Source organism: Gobio gobio, assembly GCF_949357685.1.
Source record: "Gobio gobio genome assembly, chromosome: 23".
NCBI classification, from domain to species: Eukaryota; Metazoa; Chordata; class Actinopteri; order Cypriniformes; family Gobionidae; genus Gobio; species Gobio gobio.
This window is the reverse complement of record NC_137119.1, coordinates 32,713,606-32,733,204: the sequence shown is the minus strand read 5'-3', so window position 1 is coordinate 32,733,204 and position 19,599 is coordinate 32,713,606. Positions and strand designations below refer to the sequence as shown.

The following is a 19,599-nucleotide window of genomic DNA, read 5'->3' as shown; positions in this document are numbered from 1 at the left end:
CCCATCTGGAAAACACATAGCCCCGGGACGTTGGGCTTTGCAAGCCCTAGACCATACATGTCCGAGTCTGATCCCGATTCGCAATGAACCAACAACACCACCAATAAAGCATGACAGCGTGCTAATGTTAAGTTAGACACGTACACATAATCAATAGATATCAAACGATCTGTAACAATGCAATACTATCACATAAGTGTGCTTAATCTCATCCTTCTGCAAATCCAGTCTCTTGTTTACAAATGAATCCGGTGAAATGAAAGAACAGACACGCAATGTCTTCCCCACGTGAGCTGGATATTCATTAAAAGTAAAGTTCATCCATGCGTTCATACTATTGGAATGAAGCTTATGGTATGTTTAGAAATTCTATCCGGTTTAGCTCCGTGTAGGCCTGTGATATGTTAGTGGCATGAGTCGGTGGGCGGGGCTACAGAATCAGGCGTTGTTCTTCTTCTGTTGAGCCTAGCACATTCTGAGATCGATCGTTTGCTGGGCCTGGTGTCAATAAAAGCTTTTCTTTGACTAACAAGGAAGTTTTCAGCTCTGAAACTTACAGGATATTCTTATATTACCATGACCTTTTATATATCAAAAGCTCAAGGGAAAGTTGATTTCTCAGTTCACAAGATAAATCCTCTTTTCTATCATATGACTTCTATGTTATTTGCACCCATCCAGTAGCTTTTTAACTTCCTTCACTTTAATTTGGTTCTATTCACTATTCTTAGGAGAATCAGAGATTCAATAAATCTTTGTATTATGAAATACTAAGGTAATAAGTGATCCCACAGCGTACATATGAGAAAAAAACAGAGCGAGAGAAAATATATTTATGATCCTGGCTGATGACAGCCACAATCAGTAAAATGCAGATGAAAAACACAATAAACCATCTGACAAGTGATCTACTGTACCAAATTTCAGACGTCATATATATCCAAAAAAGGCACATCCACAAAAAAAAAAAAAAACCCCACTGGAATAAGACAGGAGAAAAAAAGAGTAATGCACCAAAGACAGGAGACAGGGCTCTGATTAATTAGATAACACGTTTTTAACAGATTTATCTGAAGTGCTCATTAATTCTGGCGAACAGTGGTGAGTCAGTGCTCTCTTTCTCTCTGTCATGTGTCATCAGATCAGTCTGCAGCTGAAAGCTGATTGGCTCTCAGTGCTGTTACACACTCCGAGCGCTAATGACATGACATCAGCACGCACAGACAGCTCTCTCATCTGTCCGTCATCTGTTAATGCCTTTATTATGAGGGCACTCGCCGCTCAAGGGTTATTCAAGATGGATCGAGAGGGTCTTGGACTATAAAACAGTAATAGAGCCACAGACGACATCATGACTCCTGCCCTGCTGATGCTGTAATTAGTGGTCCATGCTAAGACAGCGACACTACATAATAATATAAAACAGATAATTAGTTAGAATTTAGTTGGAAATGTCATTTTGTTATGTGTTATATATGCTGTACATTCAGGGATCTGGTTAAAAAATAGCATCCATTAACAGCTAGTCAAATAGCTAGTCATTAACATTTTTTCCCAGAAAATACAAATATTTAGTTACCCTTATGTATTTTAAGAGGATGGAGGGAGCAGACTTCATGTGGAAACAAGCGGTTCTGTGTTCACGAGTTACGTTATGCAAAGTCTTCAGTCTTGTTTTTAACACCCTCTCTCTCTCTCTCTACAGATCGAACATCTGTCCAGAGAGCGGGAAAAGTAATTTCCATGAGTTCCGCATGCACACCTTTGAGACGACCACATCCTGCAGCTCGTGTGAAATGCTGCTGAGGTGAGCTCACCGTTGAAGCTTTGTGAAATGACACAGTATACCCACAATGCACTGTAATGAGATCAATATTGCACCTAGAGTAAGTGAGAGAGGGAAAGATAGAGCATAGTGGTAAATCAAGGGTTTGTATGGATCACATGAGAGGGAAAGATAGAGCAATAGTGGTAAATCAAGGGTTTGTATGGATCATCATCACTTAGATGACTTCCGAATTAGGCCAATCAGAGCAGAGTATGTGGGCGTGGCTAAAGAAACACTACTGGTTACCCCAGTCACATGTAGATCATTCCTGAATAGTTTTGTAATGTAATGGAAATAATGTTAGATGTTAATCTCTCTCTCTCTCTCCCTCTCTCCCTCTCTCTCTCTCTCTCTCTCTCTCTCTCCGTCCGTCCGTCCGTCCGTCCGTCCGTCCGTCCGTCCGTCCGTCCGTCCGTCCGTCCGTCCGTCCGTCCGTCCATCTATCTATCTATCTATCTATCTATCTATCTATCTATCTATCTATCTATCTATCTATCTATCTATCTATCTATCTATCTATCTATCTATCTATCTATCTATCTATCTATCTATCTATCTATCTATCTATCTATCTATCTATCTATCTATCTATCTATCTTCTCAGAGGAGTCTTCTATCAAGGTTACCTCTGCTCCAAATGTGGTGCTGGCGCCCATAAGGAGTGTCTCGGCAGGGTGGACGTCTGTGTCAAAAGCAGTGCCGGTGAGCCCCCCATTCACAACAAACTCATTCTAGCCATTTCTGTGCTTGCACAGTATGAATCATCTATTTACAGAGCTGCGCTAGGGCCTCTGGCTCATGTTTCAGCTTTATGTGATGTCGTCTTACCTCGCTGCACACTAATGATTGACCTACAGTACGCTGTAGTGTAACAGACAGGCCAATAAAAGCTGCCAACACGCAGCGATTCCTAATAATCTAACCTAGGCCACATAGATAAGCACGATGTCTGATGACAAACAGACGAACAGGCTTGGTTGCCTTCCTGAACTCCTGATGTATGCATGCGTGTGTGCGCCTGCCAACAGTGCCACTTCTTATTGTTTTATGCATTAGTCAGGCCTCCATAGAATTTCCTTGTTCTCGGTTTTAGGCACAGCTGAGCTCTCTAAACTCCCATCAGTTCTGCACATCCCATGTCCTATTAGCTAATTTGATTGTGCTTTAAGCTAGCAATAAAAACAAAACAAAATATGCACAGAACGTGAAAAAAACAAACAAATCAAAAACAAAAAGGATTCTGGTAGATTCAACTCTTAAAATTCTGGGCTCATTATCTCTCATCACAGGAAGGACGATGTGAGATTCTGCAGAACCACATTTGACTTCTAGGGCATTAGGCCATACAATAAAAGGGACAGATCAGATTATTTTACGTAGAAATATTCTACCTTTACCATGGCAGATTTTTTAATTTTTTAGATTGTTTGCAGTTTTTATTAAAGGTACAATATGTAAGATTTTTGGATTAAAATAACCAAAAACCACTAGAACTATGTTATATATTTTGTTGACCTGTGTACTTACATTATCCCAGATGTTTCCAAGAATTTTTAAATCCAGAGAAATAAGCAATTTTAACCAGGACACGGACCATGTAGAAACTATGGAGACACCAAAGATGCTTTAATATATTATGTGTTTTGCAACTGTTTGGATACATTCATCAACAGAAAACTAATTGTTATATAGCTCAACACAGTTTGTCTTATTGTTTATGATTTACCACGAGTACCATGTTTTACCATGCCTAATATTAATCTAGCTTACTGCAGTGTGCAACAAGTGTCTCATAGCAGCCGCCGAGCGAACACTCAGAGTTGCATTATAACATAACTTTCAACACACTCAAATAATGTATCTAATATGATAAAACAGCACTGCGTTACCTCACACACACATGAGCGGAAGAAGTGGAAGCGCTCGTCTGCGGCATTATAAAAGCTCCACGAAATCAATGCGTCATCAAGCTACGCCCTTGTTTTGAATAAGCGATGAAAAATTACATATGGTGGCTTTAAATATTAGTTGTTCAACATGCAAGCAGGGATTGTGGAATTTATTTGATTAATTGATTAATTTAGTCAATATATTAACGCATTTAATACATCCAAGAGTTTAAAAATGCAAAAACATATTTCCAAACAAAATGATTGCAAACAATGATCTGTAAAGTCAATATTTATTTATTTTTCGAAATATTTTATTTTAAATATATTAATAGCAGACCAGAATAACACACACACACACACACACACCTAATGTAAACAACTTTTTAGATTTTTATGGGTGAGCTGAACAATTTTGAGGCTGTAGAATTCTTGAGAACCCAATAAAAGGACCAATGGAGATTTTTTTTCACTGGAAATTTCCAGCCACTGAAAAAGAAATTAGTGTGAAAAGTTACACGAGGAGGGTGTGTGTTTGTCAAGTCTGGCCTCTTTGTTGTTTTGTACACAAGATTCCACATTGTGTTTGTATGTGCACGCCTGCGTCTACGCCTCTGTGTGTGTGTGTGTGTGTGTGTGTTACTAGCTCTTGAGGTGTTCGCTAGTGCAACAGGACAAAGTTCACTGTACACTCCAAGTACAGGCCCAGCCTCTCCCTCGGGAGCCAATGAGACTGGCTCCTGGTGCATAACTCTGTCTAGTCCGGCCCCTCACGTCAATTTAGCTCGGGCAGCTGTCAGGTACCTGCAGCGTAGCAAAACAAATCGTAAATGTTCACAGCACACCGTGTTCTACACACTCTAATGACAGCGTCTGTACAGTGTGTTTATTTGAAAGTGTAGATTCATTCTAACCATGCCTGTCTTCAACATGCTTGCAGATTCCAGCTCTTTCGGATCACAGGTGAGCTTTTTGTTCAAATAATTCCTTTTCAAGTCAATCTGTGATGTAGTTCTGCCCTGCAGGGCCTCATTTACTCCTATTGAGTACAATAGCACTATAAGAAAATTCTCTTTTACAATGCACTTTAAAGTTGCTACAGCTTTATTCATGGAATTGTTATTGAAGAAATATTACTTTATTAAAATTTAATGCACTAGTTATGGAAAACATTATGAGATTTTTTGTTTCTAGCCCAGAGTTCATTGCCGTTTAGAATCATATATATGTTATGGATTGTGCATTTATTTAATTGCGCACCAGTTTTATTAATTGCATCGCTTGCAACACAACACCACGGTCATCATTTTGCAATAACAAACCCAATGTCATTTATATAGCATGTAATAAGGATATTGACATGAATTTGCCCAGAGTGCAGTTCAACACTGATGGTAAATTGCATAGAGGAAATTCTGCGTTCTCCATTTTTTGTGCATTTGTTGGATGAACGTGTTTTGCGCAGTGGTGTGACCGTGTTTACTTGTCAAAGTTAATGATGAGATTAATTGTGCTTTTACTTAATTATCAAATCATTAATGCATTGCAATGCCAGTGAGTGGCAACAGTATGAATCATGCGATTTATTTACTGTGATTACAGATTGGAAAAACACCATGTCGTGGAGTAGATCCAGGTAAATAACAAACACATGCTGGTTAGTCATGTTTGGGTGAACTACGTATCCCTTAAAGAATGCAAAATGACTTATTGTATGTGTTATTTATGTCAGTGGATCACAAAAGGATGGTTTTTGAAACTATTTCCAATGCAAGACGTGGTAACTCTGGACACTAAGATTCTTCAAAATTCTCCTTTTGTGATTTACTGAAAAGAGGACAGCGTTTAGTTTTGGAATGACATGTTAATGTTAATGCATATGATGATTGAATTTTAGGTGAACAGATTGGCATGCCCTGCATTGAAATTTGTAATTTCGTCATTGCTATGGCTTTGGGGTTTCATAAGCGATCAAAACATGCATAGTCTTGTACATTACGTACTTCTTTAATCTGAGCCAGATTGCATATTCTTAGAAGTCATTGAGGCGTAGTGTTGTCGTTTGTTGTAAAGGCAAGCTCATGCACGTAACTAGTGTTTAGTGTCAGATGTAAATCAGATATGAGCGGGAAACACAATGTGCGAAGACATTTAACCACCGTTGCTCCATTTGCTAGCAGAGATAGGCCTAATACTTAACCCACTTCTCCCAGTGAATGTTCACTCAGTTTAATTGTATTATGTAGGCGTCTTAAGCGGTGGAGAGCTTCTTCAGTTCAGAAGTGTGAGCTTCCCTGACCCTCTGTCTAAACTATATTAGCACAGTTACTTTAGGCCTCCACAGAAGAGTATTCATTAAGAATCTTTTCTTTTATGTAACCTCCCCACTCTTTCCTGTACTAATAACTATGGAAGCTTGTTTCCGCCACAGAATAAAAAAATTTAAAAGGTAATTGCGACTTTTTATCTTACAATTTTGATTGTTTTCGTTGCAATTGCGTGATATAAAGTCACAATTGCTAGAAAAACTCTTTGTATCACACAATTCTGACTTTATAACTCGCAATTCTGACTTTTTTTTTCTCAGAATAGTAAGATATAAACTCGCAATTCAGATAAAAAAGTCAGTCTTTTCCCCCCTCAGAACTGGACTTTATATCTCACAATTCTGAGAAAAAAGAAGATAAAAGAATTGTGAGATAAAAAGTCACAATTATCTTTTAAATAGTTTTCATCCGTGGCAGAAATCAAGCGTATAGCGGCAGTTCTGGCAGGTCAAGCTTGCATCAGCTGACTGTCAGCTGTCAACCTATTGGAAAACGATGTCTATCACAGCATCCTTCAGTATTATCAGCAGCTATCGCATTTCTCCAGAGCTCATTTACCCTCCTCCATCCCCAGCTCCTCCTCTCGTCCAGTCAGGATTTGGTATTCTGATTCCCCTTGAATCAGACTACATTAGTGCAAATACATTATGTTGGTTCTGTTCTGTTTACCCTTTGAGGGGTTATTGCTGCCCTCCCTGCTCTTATCCATGCTAGGCTGCTTGGATGCGCAGGGAGTTCTTGCCCAGAAAAGAACCATACCGCCAATCCAAACTGTATGCTAATAGTCAATCAATCATCTTTGACGATAGTGGTCCTGACAGAAACAAGCTTCCATAAATAACCGCTCCCAAATAGTCTGGGCCATTTCAATCTAAATTAACCGACACTTGATCATTTTTTTTTAGTTTTAATGAGTTTTAATGGGAGTTTTTACAGAAACACCTTTGGATCGAAATATGCCTTTCAACCAGGGTGTAAATTATGGGAGGTTTTAAAAACCTACATTACCTTTGTATTTTATTTTAAGATAACTTATTTTAAAGAGATAGTTCACCCAAAAATGAAAATGTTGTCATCGTTTACTCATCCTCGAGTTGTTCCAAACAAAAAAATGTTCTTTTGTTGAACACAAAAGAAGATATTTTAAAGAATGTTGGTAACCAGACAGTTGACAATTGAACCAGATTTTTTGTTTCCTACTATGGAAGTCAATGGCTACCGTCAACTGTCTGGTTACCTACATTCTTTAAAATATCTTCTTTTGTGTTCTACAAATAGGGTGAGTAAATGATGACAAAATGTACATTTCTATCCCTTTAAGGTAGGTAGGTCGGTCAAATAGGTAGACGTTTTTTATTTATTTTTTAAAAATGTAACTTCTTTTAACTTGAGAGCCACGTTTTTAGAACGCCGTATCATGCATGAGACACTCCAAAAAATCGAGCTCATTTTCATAGAAAAACAATGCAAATGTTGGCATTGGGAAGGAAAAACATGTTCTGTCTTTGCAGAAGAGTCAACATCTTCCGTTCACGTCTTTCAAAATAAAAGTCTCACATCAGAAGAACATTTTTAAATAAGTTTTTGTTGTTTCTTTGACTACACACGCAACGTGACCCACTCAAAACAGTCTTGCCAGTCGAGAAACTCTGAGATAGATTGCTTTCACCATCTCAACTACATGTTCGATCTCACATCGCTAGTGTTCAGCAGCAGTCGTTCCACCCATCAGTCTGTCGTAAAGAGGGCCACATTATCTTTAATTATGTTTTCACAGCGCCATTGATAGTTTAATCGATACCCAAGAGGTGATAAATGTCCACCTGGGACACAGGTTCAGATATCAGGGGAGTGACTGCAGGTCTGCATGCTGATGGAGCGATGCACCTCCCTCGCCATTGTTTTTAATAGCTTCATGAATATTTGAAATAAACGAGTGAATCAAACTAAATTGCAAGTGGCTGTTTCTCACCACATCACGATACACCCACTCCTGAGTTCATTATATTTCTGTTAAGTCGCCCTGTCTGCGTGGATCCGTGAGAGGCCTCCTGATCCCACACAATATTGGGGTCGGAAGATTCATTAAAGTTACGGTGAGAGAAGCTCTCTGTGTAGTGTTTGCTGTCATGGGAATCTCTCCGTTTGAATTAAAGTAGTTCCTTCCTGCCTGTTCAGCGCTGTTAGATTTGTCTTCATCAGAAACAGCCTTTCTAAAAAACCATGTTTGTTCACTTCAGCTAAATTTGTTATTTCATGTGCAGTCATTTCATATCTTTGTGCATAAATGATACCTCAAATAGTGCTGCTTTTTGAGAGGAGGTGTGTTGTTACTCTTTAAAAGTGAGCTCTTTTGTATTGTAAACACTTCAACTTGCAGTTTTGTTTTCTTTCGGCACATACAGGTGACCTTTTATGAGCTGTTTGGATGCAAAAATGCATTTTAGTGTTTATTGGTGCTGACTCTGTGCCCTTGTGCACAGAGGTTCTTAGCTTAGCATGCCGGCAAGACTCTTCCCTGCAGAGAAGCACAAGCTCACGCTGTTCTTTAAAGCGTCTTCAAAGGCAGCCAGCTGCGCTTGGAGGCCCAGGGCCTTGGGTGATCTGCTGGGCTGGAAGGCTTCAGCCACAGCTGGTTGCATTAAGAGAGTCTACACTCGCCTCTCATCATCAGAACGGCAGAATATATAGAGCTGAAGCAACCAGCTGAGACCATCACTATTGACCCTTCAGCAAACCAGCCCTGTGCACACAAACACACTCATTCATAGCTCACTGGAGCGTCTGAACGGCTGTCCGCTCGGCGCAGTTCTCCCCGTGGCACGAGACCTGTGCTTGCAATTACTTGAATGAATAAAAACATGTTTTATACTAATTAGGGTAATAGCCAGAGATGTCTGTGGTCAGCTGGTCTTCGCACACACTAGGGGGAATTTGCTAAAGGCCATGACACACCAAGCCGACAACAAAGAACAAGCAGCGTCGAAAGCCGATTGAGTTGTCACCTCGAGGCCAAAAAGCTGCGCTTGAACACACAGCAAAGACTGCAGCTGACTGCCAACTAGCACTTGCGTTCTGCACCTGCGTGTAAGGATATAAATGTCTGTATCAGCAGGTGTCAATAGTCTATATTTGTCATTCAAAAAGAAAAACCGAAACTAGGACTGCAGATAAACAAACTGTAAGCAAAGCAGCGAATATCTTGTCTGTCAATTTAAGATTGAACATTGGTCTGGGGAGTCTGCTATGTATTTTCTACTGCACAAGAGGTGTGATAAACGAGCATAAATTAAATGACTCTGTACGCAATTGGATAGTCCTTCAACCAATCAGACCACAAGAGGCGTGATCAAAGGGCAACGACCCATCGCTTCTCTATCCTTCATCGTGTTAAACCCGCCAATATCCAGGTGGATAAGCCAGTCTGTGATTGGTTCCTGCAAAAGTGTAACAGAAGCAGAAATTAATTTCCAGATGAAATCAAATCGCCGGCAGATCAGGCTGGGTTTACCCAGTCTAGCGAATATCAATAATGCTGATCACTTTCTTCATTCGAGGCGGCTTATTTTGTTATGAAAATATTTGCATATTGGAATGCTCAGGAAAGATGACGTAAAATTAGAACAGCCTTCTGTCTGGGCCGTCTAATCTGAGCAGTCAATCAGAGCGATCTCTCTCACCAAAGGCCCGCCGCCCGGGTGTATTGCCACCAATGTGAGTCTGACTACAGCCGACTGCAAAAACAAGCCTGGCAGGCGCGGCATTGGCTGATAGTGTCACGGCCCTAAGATTGAATTGTGTTCACTGATAGCACGGTTTATTTATATTTTTGCTTTAGTATTCAAGTCACTAAAATGATCATGGAATAGCAGAAAAAAGGCCAGCTATGGTTTTAAATGCTAGTGTGTGTAGAGACGTTTTATTAATATGTTAAATTATAAACTTTTATGAAGTGTATGTGCTTTTGTCATTTTTATTATTTTTTTAATATATCTATTTAGCTTTTACTTTTGGCTTTATTTCACTTTAGTCATTTTATTACTTACACTGCCGTTCAAAAGTTTGAGATTGGTAAGATTTGGCCCTTTTTGCCACCAAGGCTGCGTTTATTTGATTTAAAAATACAAAACCAATTTGTGAAATATTATTAGAATTTCAAATAACTATTTAATTTTTGAAAATATTTTAAAATGTAATTTATTCTTGAGATACAAAACTGAATTTTCAGTAGTCTTCAGTCACATGATCCTTCAGAAATCATTCTAATATGCTGATTTGCTGCTCAAGAAACACGTATTACTATTATTAATGTTGAAAACAGCTGTGTACATTTGTTTTTTCCACAGGATTTGTTGATGAATAGAAAGTTCAATAGAACAGGATTGATCTGAAATAGAAAGCTTTTGTAACATTAAACACTATCATTCATAAGTTTGGGGTCAGTAAGAATTTTGTTTTTGTTTTATTCAGCAAGGATGCATTAAATTGGTCAAAAGTAACAGTTAAGATATTTTTAATGTTACAAAAGATTCTATTTAAAATAAATGCTGTTCTTTTGAACTTTCTATTCAATCATTAAAAAAAATTACACGTTTTTTAATAATAATAAATGTTTGTTGAGCAGCAAATCAGCATATTAGAATGATTTCTGAAGGATCATGTGACACTGAGAAATGATGCTGAAAATTCTGCTTTGATAATATATTAAAATATATATGTTATATATAATAATATAATTAAATTCTAATAAAATTTAGCAATATTACTGTTTTTTGTATTTTTAATCAAATAAATGCAGCCTTGGTGAGCATAAGAAACTGCCTAAAAATATTTTACAGATCCCAAACTTTTGAACAACAGTGTACATTTATTTATTTCAGTTTTATTTTGTATCCGATTCACTAACGTGATCAAGGAATGGCATAAATGCAGGATTCTGCAGACTGTCTGCATGAATGCACCGCACGCATGACTGCACAAACTTTTGAGACAAAGCATGAGCTCGCTGACAGCTTTATGATGGATTGACGTGATTCTTCTGTCACCTGTGGTGATTTACGATCTCTGCGTCACGTAAATAAACCTGTTCTTTATGTGACGGGGTGTCAAAACATGCAGTAATGACACTCTGTCAAAGTTCAGCATGCTTGTTGACAATATAGCACACACACACAAACACATCAATGCTTTATTTTAACAATTTTTCTGTTTTTTTCTACCAGGTCTACCTAAAATGCAGGTCATCCGTAATTATTATGGTGTCCCGAGCCCCCTTAGCGGCCCACCGCTTAACATCCAGGTTGGTGACGTCATCGAGCTGTTAGAGGCGAACGTCCGCAGCTGTTGGTGGAAGGTGAGACAGTTTTACTCGCTCATCATAAACTTTTCAAGTCATACATCCCTGCAGGAACGGCTCTAGCATGTGTTCAGCTGCTAATTGATTGTCTCTCGTGTTTGTGGCGAAGGCCGAGCGACTGTGTTGTTATGCTTTGCTAAGCGTGACTGACTGTGAAATGCTAAATAATCCAACCCCTTTTCAACACAAGAAAGCTGTTGTGAATTAGGTTTCATAGCCATACAAAAACACACAGACCAGCACAACACCCAGAGAGCAGACACGCGCTTGACGACAGGTTGAATTTGTCACGCTTTCATTTGATAGGAGGTGTTGCTGCACATGCAGTGCTCTGGTATGAGCCACACAAAAGAAAATCACAATAGATTTAGATGAATGATTAACTCTTTCTTGGAGTATAATCGAATCACTTTCCTATGAACCTTTTTCTCCTACTGTGCTTTTATACTTTTATAAGAAATATGCATTTAGTTGAAAGGTTATGGCAGTTATTTGGCATTACATTTAATTAACTTAAGTTTTCCTTATTTACTATTTAGCTTTATTTTATGTCAATTTTACTTTAGTAGTTTTAGTACTTAAAATTAAACTTCATTTATTTTAGTTAGTTGCAAAACTGGGCTTGTTAAAGGAGTAGTTCACCTAGGTGTATACAGGCCCGGTTACAGAATATATATATATATATATATATATATATATATATATATATATATATATATATATATATATATATATAAATTAAAAGACATGAATAGGCAAAAACAATGGGATTTTTTTATCCAAACTTTGTATAAAGATTATGTTATGGAAGATATGACAGAATAATTTGATATATCATTTTACTTTATGCAATATGCGTGTAAACATGGCCATACATGTTTTCAATTTGCATATTAATGTTTTTTTTGGGGACAATATGTAATGTAAAACATCGCAATCTCACAAAATTCCGTTATAAAAATGTATTTGTCAACAATGCACAATAAATCTCTTACTTACACTCTAAAAAATGCTGGGTTAAAAACATGCCAAGTTGGGTTGAAAATCGACTAACCCAGCAATTGGTTTGTTTTAACCCAGTGAAGGGGTTGTTTTAACCCAGCAATTGGGTTGTTTTAGGGAATGGGTCGTTTTAACCCGGCGGTTGGGTTAAATGTTTGCTTAAAACAACCCAATTGCTGGGTTAAAACAACCCAATTGCTGGGTTAGTCCATTTTCAGCCCAACTTGGGTTGTTTTTAACCCAGCATTTTTTAGAGTTTAGCTACATAGTCTTGACTTTGTTAAAAGAGAGGTTTCGCGAGCCTGCATTGATGTAGCACTGAATAAAAACTTTAAGAGTGGTGAGATTCTGACTAACTTACCTCTGATTAGACTTCGCGTTCGAGAGATCACAATGTTTTATCTGTGATTGGCTACATTACTCACCGCTGCAAAAACATGTTGTAATGGAGGCATTTGATGCTCTCCAGAGCACGAACACAAATGTGCAAATCTGACAAATCTGTTTCACCAATGTATTATTACAGTATCAACTGAGGGTGCTTTTGCTTGTGTTTGAGGGTGCTTAGCACCCCTGTTGAACTGGGCCTGGGTGCATATGACTTTCTTCTTTCTGATGAACACAATCGATGAGTTATATAAATAAATATACGCCTTCTGTATTCAACTTACCCAGAAAGTCTAACATCTCTCGCAGTTCAAAATGCTTACGCTACGTTCTAGCGATACGTCGTGCCAGTTACGCTTTTTCCATAAGTTGAATACAGAAGGCGGTCTGGCGGAAGCTAGATATATTATTTTATAAAGTTTTAAATATGGATATTTTTCTTACAAAACCCATCGATTCGCTTCAGAAGGCCTTTATTAACCCCCCAGAGTCGTGTGGAGCATGTTGATTATGGATGGATGTGCTTTTTTGAGCTTCGAGCTCAATGGACCCCATCACTGCCATTATAAAGCTTGGAAGCGTCAGGATATTTATTAATATAACTCTGATTGTGTTCATCAGAAGAAAGTCATATACACCTAGGATGTCTTGAGGGTGAGTAAATCATGGGCTAATTTTCATTTTAAAGTGAACTACTCCTTTAAGTGATTACATGGACCCTGTCCTAAATATCGCTTCAATTGTCCACACACTGGTGATAATGCTGCATAGAACACAATGTGTGAAGCCTAAAATAACAAATGTGACACGCCACTGCCTCGTGGACTTTAAGGGCACATGGTATCATCTGGAAGTGAGCCATTTGGGATGGGGTCCAAGTCTCTGCTGATTTTTCTCATGAGAAAAAGACCCAGTAAGTCTGGTACCGTGATCCAAGTATCCCTTGATCCAACATATTTGGTTGATCCTGGAAAAACATTCCAATTGGAAAATTTAGTCCTAACCCTACCCATCACTTATCCCTGAAATCAGAGGGAAATGATTTGATGTAGAAGCATTTAACCCTGGTTGTAAGCCTAAACTTGACATAAACTGTAAACTCGTCCCTCAAATCGGATTGATTGGTTGGAATGTTGCTCCAGGATCAACAAAGATGTCGATCCAGGAACATGTTGTACTTGGTCAAGTCACATTTGCCGTAAGGCTCCAGTGTCACACACTGTACTCATATTTGCCAAAAGTCCAGTTATTAAAAGTCAGAGATTTCAATATAAACTTGAGCATTTGTTTTCAAATTCTATGAAGGATAAAACGTACCCACATTAATTGTATTTTTTAATACTCTTAAGGAGGCACACCTGAGACAAAGTTGATACTTAAATGAAGCAATTGACTAATTATGTTTCCTGAACTATGAAAGTGCAACTTTTGAACAATAAAATGTACTTCTGGGATGGGACACCAGAGAACATGCAGTTCATCTTGATGGCCACTCTTCTTGCTCTGGTTATTTATGTGCCAAGGCAGTCAGGAAACCAGCCAATGATTATCTAGAGAGCCAGAGAATTGGCAGAGCCTGGCACACACTCGAATGCCCCTACATCCCTCTCCGTCAGACGGGTCCAGCTGTCCAGGACGCTTCTGCACAGCTCTGTTTTAACATGTTAATCTCGTTCTGCCTCATTTTAAGACCGCCATCCGCTACAGGCTCCGAACGCCCAGCTGTCCCATACACCCGGAAGTTGTTTGATTTATTCAATTTGAGCTCATGCAAAATTACACCGCCCGTGTCACCTGAGACCTCGTAATATCCAGCGTCCCGCGGCAGCTCCGGACGGAGCAAAGGATGATCACAGCCCTCGTAGCCGCGGTAACCCGGAGACAATTATTGCCGCTCTGGTGCCTAGACAAACGCAATCACTCACTGTAATTTCATTTGGGCCTTTGGTTGCCATCTGTTTGATCTAACCGGGTTATGAGTTTAATCATTATTAGGCCCTTATCTGAGCAACAACCAATAGTGGGGCGGCATCATGAGTGCTGATAAAATGTCAATGCGCTAAATGCATTGGGGAGGGGGTGTGCTTAAGGATCCACTTACAAATCAAATTTGTTCAAGGAAGAGGTAGATGAGACAGAAATGCACTTTCTACGTTTCCCTGGAAGACCGTCTGAGGAGGAGGAAGGGAAAGATCCGAGCGTTACCGACAGGAGAACCATCAGTTGTTGTTACATCAGCGACAGCTTTATCGGATGATCGTTTTATTTGAGGTCATTCTTGAAGCGTCTGAGTATAAATTATTTGTCAATTAGATAAACATGCAGATTGCACGTCATTTACAGTTTAGCTTGAACATTATGGTGAGCAGACTTTCTCACTCTTCAAATTTGCTTCCATTACTTGTGCTCTAAAAGTAGGCCTATATATTTTGTGGTGATTGGAAAGACATTAGTATTGAGCAGGGTCTTTGTTGTGAACAGACTTTTTTTTTTTTTCGAATAGAATAACATGAATTAAATATTGAATCTAGTTGCCAAAGCAACATTTTTCATTTTTCAGTTTTAGTGAAAGTATTAAATAAACAAACAAAAAACCCCCTAAAAACTACAGTACCTGTCAGAAGTTTGGAAAGTTTTTGAAAGAATATCCTATGCTCATCAAGGCTATATGTATTTAATAACAAATACAGTAAAAACGGCAATACTGCAAAATATGATATATTTTGTAAACACAAAATTACATTTTGGATGTGATTAATCGATAGCCCAGCACTATTAAATAGAAATCTTTTGTAACATTATACATGTCTTCACTGTCACTTTTGATCAATTTAATGCATCCTTGAATACAAGTATTAATTTCTCTCTCTCTTTTATTTTATAATTGTTTTCAACACTGCTGGATATATTCTATTGTTTCCCCATTCTCCTGGTATTCTTCCTATATTCTCCCAAGACTTTTTCAGCTCTGATTAACTCTCGGCTGTAAATTTGTAGCGTGTCGTGACTCGTGTTAAGTACTAATTGTTACTGAATTATTGAGGAGGAGTTGCCCAGCTGAACGTAATGTAATTATCTGCCATGGTTTCAGGGTAAAGTCCTGGCAACTAAGGAGGTTGGCTTCTTTCCAAGCGACGCAGTGAAGCCTTGCCCATGTGTGAGTACAAATACCAGATTATATTGAAATGCTAAAAACATTCTTTATTCTCTGCCAAACAAAAACAAATGTGATCAAGGCAAGGTAGGCTTGTCCTTGTGTGCATGTTGTTTTCGAATGGTTTAGGTATGCAAGCACCTCTTCAGAGTTGTTTTTGAATCACAGGTGCATTGTGGGTGTTGGTCTTAGTGTTTGTTTAATGTAATGCTGGTTTGTCATGTGAATAGCCGGAATGTGGACAGAATGCGATAACACGCTGTTATTAGCAAGATGATTTACTGTCATAATTATGTACAAGTCATGTTAAGAAAAAATATGTTAGATTATCTTTACGAGTGCATTTAGAAAACCAATTGTGGTTGTAAAAAGATACAGTAAAGTGGGGCAGATTTTTTTCTTGAGCTGCAAGTTAAAAATACTGTATGAAAATCAGGTTGAGTGGAATTTCAAGAACAAAAGTGCACGTGTGCTCTACTTTCTCTTTTTCACCTCCTTTTTTTCATCCCTTTATCTTTTTTTAGGTACCCAAACCTATCGACTACTCTTCCCAGCCTTGGTACGATCTTTATTCTCACTACCAGAATATCATTATGTACCAGAATTATTATTAACATCTTGAATATTTTTTCGTCTATTTATCATTTTGTATTAAAATATTCTGACATTTTATTATTATATAAATATTTTAGTACTTTAACCCTAACCCTAAATTACTTTTATTAATTTTTATAATTATAATATTTTACAAACTACATTAATAATACTTTGAATAACTGGGAGAATCTCACAAAATATCCATAGTATATCTTGCTATAAATTTGACTATAAAATAAACATTGTCATTTTTTCAATGTAATTTATTCAATGTCATTTTTCGTAATTCTTTTTCCCCTTTAATTTTTCTTTACTTTCCCAATCTATTTACTGAAATATAGTAAATACAACTGCACATTCATGGCTTTTTTTCTTCTTTTTTTTTTGCAAACACAAGTCAGCACTATTGACTTGTTAGCTTTACATTGTGTGTTGACTACAAGCCCTTTAACTCTGACCTCTGACCTTTCATTCAGGTTTGCAGGCCCAATGGAGAGGGTGCAGGCAGAGGCCACGCTGCTCAACAGGAGGAGCAGCACGTATCTGGTCCGTCACAGAAGTCGAGAGTTCAACGAGCACGCCATCAGTATCAAGTGAGTTAGAACAGCAGCACAAGTTATTTTACTGTAAAAAATTATTTTAAAACAAATAATACTAATTTGTAAAAACTAATTGAGAAGATTTCATTGCTACAATATTCCACCCACCATGATATGGAAGCTTGTTTCCACCACAGAATAAAAACATTTAAAGATAAGACTTTTTATCTCACAATTCTGACTTTTTTGAGTTTACATCTCAGAATTGCGAGATAAAAATCAGAAATAAAAATAAAATCAAAATTGTGAGAAAAAAGTTTTTCTCTATAATACAATGCTATATCAGATGTAAAATATGTACAATAACATAATAATATTAAGATGTCAAGAAATCAATTTCAATAGTACATTGGGTTTAATTGATCGATGTAGAACTCATGTTTAATGTGATAGTTTCATTCTTACATAGCATTAGTGCCGATATTTGTGAATAAATGCATAGATTCGCAAAAGCTGTTTGTATTCCCTAATGGTCTAGTGGTAGAACTTTTGTTAAGCGTGTCAGAGGTTCTGGGTTCTAATCTGCCCTCGTATAGTTTTTTTTTCTCATCAAAACCAAATATCATCAATGATTGTATATCAAGAGTAGGGACAGTTTTTTGTGCATTTTGTTTTGTGAATTCACCGGAACAAATAGAAAGTCTCTGCAACGGCATAAGCGATAGATTAAAGTGCTCGTCCGTGTGAAGACTGCACAGTGTGCACGAGCCACAAGAGAAATCCATGCCACTGATAACAGTGGCAATGAGCGCCAGATCACCTATTATTTATCAAACTAACTCAATTCTGCTCTGCTTGTTAACTGGAGATGGTTTGTTTGTATTAGGTAGGTTCATCCGTGTTAGAGTTAGGGACAATGTCGACCCTGGCAAAAAGTGTCCCACCCGCCTAAAATTCTGAATAACCCCCGATTGTGACTTTATATCACACAATTCTGCAATTGAAAACATTTTAAATTGTGAGATAAAAAGTTGCAATTACCTTTTAAATTTTTTATTCAGTGGCAGAAACAAGATTCCATACTACGGATCTAGTGATATGTGGGGAAAAAAATTATATCGTGGCCACGAATAAGCAATGAATTCCCATGACTTACTGACACATCAGCATATTTTACTAATTCGTTCCTTCGTTTTAAGTAAATTGTGCGCAAGATATAATAATTTGTTCTCCCGATTTACTAAATCATGGCCACATTGTGATAACTTTGTGTTATTTAAATCAAAACGAGGGAATGAATTAGTTCAACGTGGCCATGATTTACTAGCCTGGTCCTACCAGACTCTCGTACATTTCATTTGTACATTGAGTCTGGCCACTCTCCATTGACAAGTTTTTACTTCCTTGAAGGCGGGTACTCTGTTGAAGTTTAAAACTATTGGATCTGCCCAGAGCCACTCTGGATCTGCCTAACCAATCGCTAACGTTTGGTCGTGACGTATGTCATCTTAAAGGGTTAGTTCACCCAAAAATGAAAATTCTGTCATTAATTACTTGCCCTCATGTCGTTCGACACCCGTAAGACATCCCGTTCATCTTCGGAACACAAATGAAGATATTTTAGTTGAAATCTGATGGCTCTGAAAGGCCTCCATTGGCACAATGCACGGTTCACTCTCAAGACCCTTAAAAGGTACTAAAGACGTCGTTACAAAGTCCATCTCACTACAGTGGTTCTAAAATAACTTTATGAATCGGCGAGAATAGTTTTTGTGCGAATCTCATGTGCGGCGTTCCGTTACGCTCAACAATATTAATGATGATAAAATAAAAATGTTATTTGCTTTATGCACACACTCCAACAACGATAGGACAACTCTATGGTTTGTGTGTGTGTGTGGGTTTGAGCACAAGGCCAAAAGACAAAAGCTTCCCCATTTTATCAGTGTTTCTTGTTTTCAGACAGTCCTGTGCACTTTCTCTCTAAAAAATGTGAGCTCGTAACTTTTAATCCAAGGACTAATGGAGACGCCCCACCCCTCGCTATCGACCCCTTCTCCCTGCATGAAAAGCTCTTTGCCCCATGCATTACTATGGCAGCTTCCCATAGGGGATAGGCAGCATCGATCGCAATGATCACCAGAAAATTACTCTCATCATTTATTCATGGCCCACAGGTACAACAACGACGTGAAACACATCAAGATCTTAACAAAGGAGGGATCCTTCTACATTGCAGAAAACAGGAAGTTCAGAAGCATTTTAGTAAGTGCTAATGTTTTGTTCTAGTTAGTTATTAAAACGTCTTTATCATATAGAGTGAAAAGTAAATGTTACGGTCATATGTTTTTAAGGTCGGTGGAATCGGTGCAATAAAGATAAATGTTTGCATTAACCGAGCTTATTACATTTGAAATCTCTTTGTATCATTTATACAATCCCTTTTGTTTTGTCATCTGTTTGCCTTCTAAAGGGCATTAGGAAATCATGCTGCTTAATGTCTCTATTCTGTAAAAAAAA

General features: G+C 38.0%; 1 protein-coding gene across 1 annotated transcript in view; it reads left to right on the top strand.

Annotated features, from left to right (window-relative positions):
• The window catches only part of vav3 (vav guanine nucleotide exchange factor 3), a 90,357-nt gene that overhangs the window by 58,319 nt on the left and 12,439 nt on the right, over positions 1 to 19,599 (top strand). Inside the window, exons 16-24 of the mRNA XM_079805812.1 lie at positions 1,706 to 1,807; positions 2,433 to 2,530; positions 4,658 to 4,680; positions 5,320 to 5,353; positions 11,267 to 11,397; positions 15,881 to 15,946; positions 16,468 to 16,502; positions 17,017 to 17,133; positions 19,257 to 19,344. Coding sequence (XP_079661938.1) covers positions 1,706 to 1,807; positions 2,433 to 2,530; positions 4,658 to 4,680; positions 5,320 to 5,353; positions 11,267 to 11,397; positions 15,881 to 15,946; positions 16,468 to 16,502; positions 17,017 to 17,133; positions 19,257 to 19,344 — 694 coding nt within the window. The remainder of the gene's footprint in view (positions 1 to 1,705; positions 1,808 to 2,432; positions 2,531 to 4,657; positions 4,681 to 5,319; positions 5,354 to 11,266; positions 11,398 to 15,880; positions 15,947 to 16,467; positions 16,503 to 17,016; positions 17,134 to 19,256; positions 19,345 to 19,599) is intronic.